Source organism: Adiantum capillus-veneris, chromosome 11 (genome assembly GCF_014529385.1).
Source record: "Adiantum capillus-veneris isolate H3 chromosome 11, ASM1452938v2, whole genome shotgun sequence".
Classification (NCBI taxonomy): Eukaryota; Viridiplantae; Streptophyta; class Polypodiopsida; order Polypodiales; family Pteridaceae; genus Adiantum; species Adiantum capillus-veneris.
This window is the reverse complement of record NC_140941.1, coordinates 162,372,347-162,382,963: the sequence shown is the minus strand read 5'-3', so window position 1 is coordinate 162,382,963 and position 10,617 is coordinate 162,372,347. Positions and strand designations below refer to the sequence as shown.

Below are 10,617 nucleotides of genomic sequence, written 5' to 3'. Positions count from 1 at the left end.
GACACAGTTATCAACAAAAATTACTGATAATTATGTCTTGCATGAGAACTGCCTTATAGATGTGCCCGTTCGCCTGAAATGGCTTTGCCATTACAAGCATCTACGTGGGAATGTGCCCGGAAGAATGTCCAAGGTTATGAATTGGGCACACAAAGAATGTGTGGAATGAATAGAAATAGGTGTGGAATCGTGGATGCGCCACACCAGCAACGTAATAGACGCAGAAGATGGGAATGTAGAACCACGTGTCAAAAAGGTACGTGGCACAGCTATGAGCAGCCACTTGGTTATGATGAGAAGCTCTCTCTCTCTCTCTCTCTCTCTCTTGTCACTGCATCGTAAGCAGGGCTTTTGTTCGACTCATAGCAGCAGAAGAGAAAGCTCTTGTTTGCAGAGAGGATGGGAGATCAATACCGGTCAATTTCAGGTGGGCACGATGACAGCGACGATAACAGCCGCCGCCGGCCCGCCTTCTTCTTTCCCGGCGTACGCTCTGTGAGCTACGAAATGGCCCAAGACTACCTCCATCGCGTTTGCCTCTACTTCACTGTCTATGGCGTCGCCTTCCTCATCGTGGGAGTCCTCTGCATCTTGCTGCCAATCATCTTCACTGGGATTTCTATCCAGCACTTAGTTGCTTGGATTCTCATCATTGGCGGCGCTGCTTCCCTATTGCACTTCTTACTTGTCTTTGGGGCTCCTGGAACTACTTCCTTCCTGCTTCTCGGTCTTGTCCACTTGGCAGTTGGACTGTGGATCTTGTTCCAAAAAAGCGTGAGGCGAGGCAGTGCCTTTGTTTGGCTGCTTTTCGGATGGTTCTTCATCCATGTCAGTGCACCTTCATCTCCTAATCATACTCGAATGTTGTGTTTGTGAATGTTAGTTTTTCTTAATAGTCCCAATGTAAGATCGTCCATATGCAGCGAAGGATGAGTTAAAGAATGTTATGTGTTCTGCATGCGTGCAATTTAGTCTGTATGTATGTGTATGTCGTTGGTCATCACCGCCAAAAGCAGGAAATGACATTCCAGCTTGAATGTGCAGGGAGTTCTGAAGATGCTGATGGGTTATGAAGTGCGGAGCCTAAAATCATGGCCAATGCTTGCAGGTTCTGGCACCATTGCCATTATTTTGGCTATCCTCAATGTTGCACTAGCTGGCGCGTATGGTTTCCAGGTGGTTTGCATTCTCTTTGGCATTGATCTTGCCATTACGGGCATTGCCTTCTTGCTCGTCTCTGGCATGGCATATTATGGTAAGAGAAATGCTCAACTTTCGATTGCATATGCAACCTGTCTCTTCGGTTGCATGCCTAATGTTTGTGTTTTATGGTTGTGCAGCCAACCGTTCCGCTGATCACAATCCTCTACTGGGAGATGCTTGAATGAGTTTGGCACAAAACTATTCACATTCTTAGAGCGAACTTGATTAGATCTGAGAGCTCCATAGGTCTTTCTTTGAGGTTTAGGATGCAAATGATCTTGTCCCCGATTATCCACCATAGAGGTTCATTTTTTGTGTTTGTATGTGTGTGAGTGAATGAGTGAATTCCGATTGTACAGATTTGTTTCTCAACGGAAAAATGTATTAAACACAGCCATGTTACTCAGTGTGCTGAGTGCTGTAATAAGTGCTCTCTTCCTTCTCAGCTTCGATGAGGAATTGGAAGGGAGTGTGTTTTCAATGGATAGAAATAGTCAACATGATTTGAGTGGATATATCATGTGAACTTGTGATGGAAATTGTAACTGATTAGTGGTTTGAGGTGTGCGTGCGTGTGACATTTTAGATCTGGCCGTACTCATGTAAGTGATGCTTGTATTCCTCATATCCATGTTCTTTAGGCGATCGGTGCTCTGTACCGACTAAAAAGCTTATCAACATCAAGTTGATGAATTGTCAGCTGTGAACTGTGATGTGGGAGGTGTTGTAAGGCTTTCCCAAGTCATCATGACACCATATCACATCAATCTCCTGTATATGCACGTTTCATGGAAACTCAAAAAAGTGTGAAATGTGTGCATGTTGCATTGCAGTATCACCCTTTCACCCACACGACTTATACATGGTATCATCCAGTGTAGTTCTTTCTTAACGTAACTCTACATGGTGTAATCGAAGCCTCCCAAACCCTGTGAGGACCTGACCGTACTTGCCTCCCAAGCGCTGTGTGTGCTTGTGAAGACACCCAATACTCCTTTGTGAATGCGTACATGCACTCTTCATGCCTATTTTCCATGGTGCATGTCAATTTCTAGGGTGCCCTCACCTCGCACACGACTTCTAACTTATAATTGCTGCTAGGCTTCTGACCCTCAATTACTTGCCAATCAAGCCTCTTGACCTGAATGATCATGGGCAAGGGAAAATCTCTGCCTCCGACCCCAATGAAGACAAAGTGAGTTCTCTCGAAGCCTCTTCAGCTTGTGCAAAATCTGTAGGCCAAGCTGTAGAGTTAAAGGCGGCGAGCCTTACCTTGGGTCAGACACTTTGTCTGCCGCCCATGCTTTATCCTTATTATTTGTACTTATATAAACTAATAAGGAGCTCCTCATTTGAAGTCTACTTCATCCACACATTGTCTATATTGCTTTGCTTCTCCCCTTGCTCGCATGCACGTATGTACGTATCCGCATCGGTTTATTTGTAACTAGTATCAGAGCACTAGGCTCCGTGCGCGTCTACCTAGTGCCAACTCTACGGTGTATCCCCGATGCTGATGGTGCATGCACGAGCTCCGGCTCAGACCAAGACTCAATCTACAACTCGGGAGATTTAGGGTCGGTAGGAAAACTGGCATCTGCACTACTCAAAGGTAGCAGAGCAAAGGGACTTGCAAGCATGAAAGTAGTAAGAGATGTGAGCATTGGAAGCTTGGAGCAGCATTGGACAAAGCATCGCAAAAGGATCTGCAAGCATTTTTTAATGAATTTTTAAAGGATCTTTTGTAGCACTAAAATTTACAACGCAATAGCGCTACTACAGAAATGAAATGAAATGTTATATTAACGTCTTCAAAAGGCCATAATGACCTATGAGACCTGAAAGTTACAAAGTGGTGGATCTGATACAGAGTCAGAGTAACGAAATAACCTAACAACAATACAAAACAAAGATATATACTATGGGGTCCTAAGTAGGTAGGTCAGTGTGAGCCAAGCAATAACTAAGCAAAAAAATGGGCGGCTCGTTGGGATAGCAGAATCACAAGAAATCTAGCATCGTTCGTTGGCGAATCTCATCAATTTCCTCGATGGTTAGTAGTCTGATCGGGCGTCGTGCATGCCTGGCCAGCGTGCTCCGAATTTTCTGTCGTAGCCTCCGTCGATGCTGTGTAGTTCTTCGCAGTCGCGCGGGTGCCTGGATTTCCCCAGTTCAATCGCTCGGTCAATCAGTGCCTCTTGTGTGAGACGAGGGGGAGCTCCACTGTGGGAGTGGCTCTCGCGGTTGTCCCGTGTCTGCTCTGAAGAAGTCTGTGATCCGCCTTTGAGACTGGTTAGCCTCGCCATTCATCAGGCTATCTCTGTGTCTGCGCAGCTCGAGTAAGAACAAAACCCAGACATCTCTGGTCTTCGTATCCCATGACTCTTGAGAGTGGTCCAAAACCCTCTCTGAACAAGCAATGGAAGCGGCCTCGTATCTCGTAGTAGACGGGGCAGCGGCATGTATAGTGTAGCTCTGTCTCCGGTTCCATGTTACACAAGGGGCATGTCCTGTCCTCTGTTGGTACTCCGCTGTATCTCCCAATCTCAATCTGCACAACTCGTGAGAAGATGTGCGTAACTGGCCAATAGCACATCGTATCCCATGAGACAAGTGGGTATCCATGTATCTGGGTCTCGCCACAAAACCATCTTCCGTAAGCCGGAGAAGGTGGTCTCTATAGAAAGCCATCTTCGTGCCCAATTCCTGGGTTGTTTGTATCCATGTCCTCCTGGTGTCTAGCTGGGTCAGGTCTTGGCGGATGAGCTTGGTGATCTCTGACTGTGTAAGAGTGAGCTGGTGCATCCAATGAGTAATGGAATGGTGGCAGCCTGTCTATGCTGAACCCATGTGCCTGAAACCATGATGTCATCTCCCCATACCAACATGTTGTATCTCCTTGTATGGCTAATTGTCGAGAGGATTCAAGTGCTATGCGAGCATATCTGTCTCTAGGAAGTCCCCATGTGCGGTTTATGAAGGAGATTGATCTGGTGAGTGCCTCCACCACAAGTGGGGGGGCCGCTAGCTCTGCTCGGATAATGGCCCGTGGTACTAATGCCTTGGCTCTAATGAGCCGGGAGATCATAGAGACGAGAGATTTCTCCATGTTCCCCCATCCGTCTGAGCGACCCGGCCTCTCGTGGTGATCCAGTGAAGGTCCCCATATCTCGGTTCCATAGAGCAATGCTGAAGCCACCAAGGCCCTCAAAGAGTTATAGCTTCGTCCGGGGTTTCTGAACCTGCGAACACATCCTCTCCAATCTACCCAATGTTGTGTGGGCTCTAGTAAGTCTGGTCTCCAGTGCTCTTCTGAGTGAGAATGCAGGTCCGCTAAAAACCACTCCGAGGTAAGTGTAAGCGTCTGTGTATTCCACAGTCTCCTTGCCATATGTGAATGTAGGTGTTGACCTCCTAATCCACTGTGGGGTGGTATTAAACACCATAACCTTGGTTTTACCCAGGTTGACAGACAAACCACTTTCGTGGGCAAACGTATGCAAAGCATCCAATTGACGTTGCATTTCCTCTGGGGATTCGGAGATCAACACTATGTCATCAGCATATAACAAAAGTGGGATCCATGTCCCTGCCAACTGAGCACCTTTATCCCCATCGCTGTCAATGTAGTCAAAAACCTCATCCACATACATACCGAAAAGAGTAGGAGAGAGCGGGCAGCCCTGCTTCACTCTAATAGTGGAGTGAACCGGTGTAGAAAGTCCCTCTGGGGTGCGTACATGCCCTACTACTGATCTGTACAATGCCATGATCCCCCGAATGAGTTCTGTGGGTACTCCCATTTCCTGTAATCTGCGCATCTAGCTTTGGGTACTGTGTCGAAAGCTTTGCAGAAGTCCACAAAGCTACAATAGATCCGTCTCCCATGAGATCTGCCTTCCTCGATGATGGCCCTGAGTGTTAGGATATGGTCAAGAGTAGAGAAGCCTCTCCTGAATCCTACCGGCCCAGTTGCACGTATTCCTTCCCTCTCTGCCCATCTACTCAGCTGTTGCTCAAGAATGGATGCATCCAACCGTCCCAGTGTGTGCCCAATCATAATAGTGCGATAATTCCCAGGCTCCATGGGGTCTCCTGATTTGAAGATAGGTACTATCGTAGATAGGCTCCAAGTGTCTGGTAGACCCTCACACATGGCACGGTTAAATATAACTGCTAGAAGCTCAACTAGTAGGTCTTTGGCATGCATGAAATGCTCAGCGACTAGTCCCTCGTGATCATATGCTCTCCCAGTCTTCATCCTGTCAATAGCTTTCTTCACCATTTCAGCGGTGAAAAGTACACATGCGTGTGGGCATGGATCGGGGGGGTTGGGGAGGGGCGGTTTGTCCAGGTACTGTGTACAAAGATGATGCGTACTGACCCAGGTCTCTGTGGAGGAAATAGCAGGGGGGATTTGGGGGGGGGGGGCGGTGACTGCTCATGAAAGAGCCGCCACGCCTCACGCGAGTCCTGGCTCAAGAATAATTGATACAGATCCTCCTCGAGTCGAGCCAGAAAAGCCCTCTTCTTCCGCCGCACCAGGTGTCGGAAGTCAATCTGTGCAAAAAGCACTTTGCTTTAGGCTGACATCCTCTTCCTAAGATAAATGTTTTCCAGCCATAATGTTGGAACAATAGGTGAGAATTTAAGTTGCCTCTGCAGTCCTTGTGTATGCCTTGCATCATGATTGTCAAACCATATCCATTGTGGAATGGCATGGCAACAACCTTATCTGACTCTGTCTTTCAAAGAACTTGGCACAAACACACACAACCCATAATAGTTACTCAAAATATAACGTGTTAGATTTTCTCTCTTGTGTGCATGTGCAACTCTACACATAATACTTGTATTATATGGTTGGCACCCATGGTTTTGTTTGTGAAAAAGAAAGACCCATCCTAAAAATATAAATACACATCTCTCTCTCTCTCTCTCTCTCTCTCTCTCTCTCTCTCTCTCTCTCTCTCTCTCTCTCCACATCTTGTCAAGCACATTATAGTAGGGTATTGATTTTACTTTTTTATCCCTCAAACTTTTCTTATCGAGTACCATAATGGAAGTACTCATGGGTCCTCCTTGAAAGTTGTTGTACATATGGTTAATAGCAATTAACAAGATTGCACATTTTTTCCTTTTGGATCTCCAAAGCATACGAGATTTGTAACATCAACTTGTCTCAAAGGCTTACTTTAGCCTTTAGAAGACATCAATCTAGCTCTCTCTCTCTCTCTCTCTCTCTCTCTCTCTCTCTCTCTCTCTCTCTCTCTAGCTTAGCTTAGGGCAGCCCTGTCGGGGGGGGGGGGGGGGGGGGGGTAGCACTAAGCTATGCCCCTACTCCAAGTCAAGAAGGAAGCCCTCCCTAGTGCATGACTGTCGATCTGTTGCTCGTAGCCCAAGCTCCTCGACCCTGACGACTCTCCAGGCCAAGGCAGTCCATTACTCCACGCGAGGCGACCCTGTCGACTATCCAAGCCAACTCTGTCAACCCTCCAAGCTGACCCTATGCTCGTCGACCCTGTCAAATCTCCAAGCAGACCCTCCAAGCAGATGCTCATCTGTCAGCTACTAGTTAGATAACTAAACAAGGTACAAAACCCCATAAACAAGGGTTCTCGCACAAGCCTCCTCTCATCCCCAAGCCCATAGTTCTCTGAGGCATACAAAACCCTAATCTAAGCAGGGGTTTCAGATTTTGGGTTTTGTGTGTGCACTCAACAAGAAGAAGATTAGCATCGGAAGCATGACGAACAAAGCCAACACTTCGAAGAGCTTTGCAAAAACACGACCAACTTTTGCTACCATTTTAGCAACACCGAGCAAATCTGGCCAAATTGAACACCTCTAAGCAGATCTCGATCGGGTCATGGAAGAGAATCGCAACCTCAAAGCTCGCCTTAGCAAGCTTGAGGCACGATTTGATTCCATGGTCGATCTCGCCACCAACAAAGTGAAACAAGTCGAAGCCAAGGCCATCAAAACCCACTTGGCAACCCTTGCAAAGGTGAAGACATGTGTGACAGTAGAGCTTCGAGAACAACAACTCCAAGAAGAAAATACCTCAAGATCCGCATTGGTGGGCTACCTCAAGCATGGGAACGGACCAAGAACGACTTCTCAAAACGCATCAACTTCCTTAACGAAACTCTCAAGCAGATCAAGCTCAACTACAACGCAATAGGTTGTATCACCTCGAGAGGCCCTGACATGCCAATACCAAGTGGGCATGCCATCCTTGAATTCGAAAGTAGGGAAGATCGTCTCAAACTTCTCCAACAATCACGTCTTCTCAAAGACACCAAGTTTTGGATCACAGAAGAACTGACCCCCAACTACAACTCAAACGCAAAAGTGAAGAGCTCAAGAAGGTACATGAAGCCCGCAAACAAGGCAAATGTGTAGTCTACCGAGGTGGTAAAGCCATCATCTAGGAGTTTTGAAACCCCAAATCGGCTCTCTCTACAACTGATCCCTCTTAGGTTTTTGTCTTTTTCATCTTCCCAATGGACCCTCGGTCCTTAACTGATATGTACAAGTGCGATTTGCTACAAATGCCACCGTTGTAATGCTTGTTTTTTGGTCCCATGGGTCATATCTGACCTCTGTGGACGATAATTCAATCTCTCTCTCTCTCTCGCTCTCTCTCTCTCTCTCTCTCTCTCGCTCTCTCTCTCTCTCTCTCTCTCGCTCTCTCTCTCTCTCTCTCTCTCTCTCTCTCGCTCTCTCTCTCTCTCTCTCTCTCTCTCTCTCTCTCTCTCTCTCATCACCCACCCACACTCATCTCCAAGTAGGCAAAAGCATAGAATGCATTCCTAAAAATACTCGCATTAGAGATATACTCTATACAACTGTTTTCCTACCATGGGGCAACACATATTCCTCTTGGGAAAGCCCATACAAGGACCAACCTCAACTTAATAGTGGGTGTTAATGACAGAGGAAAACTACCGCAAGTGTGTTTAACACCATTAGCTTCTATGTCTACTTGAACATAGAAACAATGCAAAACTTGGTTAAAATGTAAGCTATTCATGTAAAACATAAGTGTTTGAACTTCACAAACTTATCTCTTGAGTAAAATATATTGGCATTACCTAAGTATTAGGTAAAGAACACATCAAAAGCAGTTAACATTAGTATTTTTAGAATCTTAAGCACGACAAACTTATATCTAGGAACTCTCAGAACTAAATTCGGATAAAATCTAACACCGTTATCACCTTTGGAAGTTTTACTGCCACTTTAAATTGAAAAAATTATTGAATGGTTTTTAGTAATAATTAAAGATAAAGACTTTACCTTAACCTCCTAGATATTTACAAAAAGCATAAAATTTATCCAAAAATAGTAAAATTGACCAACCAAGTTGGACACGTGCTAGGGGAGGCCATCACTGACCTGCCAAGGACACATTTAGCAGCAAGTGGTGCTAGGAGAGTTGAAGGGCTGCCTTGGGTTGCAAGGAACTGCTAAATGCAGGCCTTGAGTGCCAAAAACCTATAAATAGACCCCTTAGCCTTCTCATTTTCAGTCCGACTCTGAGTCATTGCCAAAAATCTCTCGTGCAAGAGAGATACTTCACAGAATCACTAAGAGAGCAAAATCTAAGTGATTAAGCAAGGTAATTATGTAATCTCAATTAAGTAGCAATTTATATCTAATTTTTTTAATTAATCTATTATTAAAGAAGATTAGAACATTCTCTACTATCAATCACTTGATTATACATTATTAAGCTTTTGATTACTTAATCTTAATTAAGATTAATAATCTACTTAATTATTAATCCTAATTAGGATTGAAATTGAATATTTTGGTCTTAACACTAGAATGGTAAACAGGACACTTTTGTGTCCTATTAAGTGACCATTTTGCTTGAATTATTTGAAGAGTATGAAAATGAATTTCGAGGTGCTATATATCCACAAAGTTGCCTTATGAGCTGAAAAAAACTTAGCATTTTTTTTTTAGTATCGATCTCACCATTAACCTTACTCTTGTGCAACATTTTTGAACCTAAATTGTGTGAAAAACGGGTCCTGTTTTTGGTTTTTTTTCAATTTTTGGCAACTATACCACTCTAAACTTCATTCTTGTGACGTTTAGATGGCTAGAGGTTAGGCATTCATAGTTCTCAACATGTTTTGATGCTTGTAGGGAGAGCTAAGTGTTAAAATTGAAAGTTATGACCAATTTACAAGAATTGCATAATCCTATTTTTTGGCCAAAGTTAGCACTTGTATGATTTTTTGGTGGCTTTCTTGATATCCAAATTCAATTTTGATTGTGTAAGCGTAATGTATAACATAAAGCTAATCTTCCTTGAGTTTTGGGGGACCTAATATGCTATATAGCATAGTATATGATGATGGTTGAGTTTTTTGATTGCTGAAGAATACGATACATTTTAGAGTAGCAAGTATAACTTTCTCAATATTGCTAGTTTCTTAGACCAATTGTGTGTATTTTGTAGGTAGTGACCATATCTAATCATAGACTACAAACTTGGCTAGATATTGAGTAGTTTCTATGGGTTTCTAGAGGTCATAATGGTAAACCCAGTTTTTTCATGTTTGCTGTATTTAGCACTTTATCATTGCCCCCAAGGTTCCAATTGTAAGAGATCCATTATCCTTTTGACATGCTCCATGGCTCCTTTTGAATCTAGAGGCCCAAAGGGAACTAAGAAAACATGTATATAGTATCTGTATTGAGCGTGACTATAGAAACTTTGATGATAGGTCCGCAGAATGACAAAAATGCAACTTTTTTGTACCTATTTTTTTGCCCAAAAAAAAATTAGTGAGGTAAAAGAAACCATATGTTTTGGTCACCAACCCATTGAAGTTAACGGGGCATTTTATCTCATGTCCTACAAAAATCTCCACTCTTATTTATATGCAATCAACTGTAAGAAATTGCTGTTTTGGGCAAAATGCACCGGTCCATCAACTTTGGAGGCTTGTAGTGACCAAGGGATGAGAAAAATTACAAGTTTCTCATTTTTTCCATATGTAGTAGTTATTGAACTATAAGCTCATGAAAGGATTTTTCAAAATGAGTGGATCTACTATGGTTTTGGAAATTTTTTCCAAAACCTTGAAAGGACACTTTTATGTCCTGTTAGGTGACCATTCTAGTGTTAATTAATGAGGATTATATTAAACAAGCTTAGTTAACTCTAAGATAATTATCAAAGCTTAATAATACTATTAAAAATCTAGGAAGATTATATTATAATGTGTTTGATTAAATTTATAATTAATTTATAAAACTTTAATATTTTTAAATGTAAAACTAATGGGAAACTTAGTAAACCAACTTAACAAATCACAAGATAATTATCAAAGTTAGAAAACATTATTAAGAACATGGGGTAGTCATCTCATTAATAGAAAATTAGTTTAGCTA

At 43.3% G+C, this 10,617-nt stretch overlaps 1 protein-coding gene across 1 annotated transcript; it reads left to right on the top strand.

The window, feature by feature from the left end:
- Positions 1-346: 346 nt before the first annotated feature.
- LOC147448334 (uncharacterized) lies at positions 347-1,718 on the top strand. The gene is made up of 3 exons (XM_086524550.1): positions 347-828; positions 1,045-1,255; positions 1,341-1,718. Exons 1-3 carry the CDS (start codon positions 400-402, stop codon positions 1,382-1,384), a joined length of 684 nt encoding a protein of 227 aa, XP_086380676.1. The 5' UTR covers positions 347-399; the 3' UTR covers positions 1,385-1,718.
- Positions 1,719-10,617: the final 8,899 nt, after the last annotated feature.

Coding starts and splice junctions, on each gene's coding strand:
- LOC147448334 (XM_086524550.1), top strand. CDS start 400: ATGGGAGATCAATACCGGTCAATTTCAGGTGGGCACGATGACAGCGAC. Junction 829..1,044: donor TCGGATGGTTCTTCATCCAT/GTCAGTGCACCT, acceptor TTGAATGTGCAG/GGAGTTCTGAAGATGCTGAT. Junction 1,256..1,340: donor CTCTGGCATGGCATATTATG/GTAAGAGAAATG, acceptor ATGGTTGTGCAG/CCAACCGTTCCGCTGATCAC.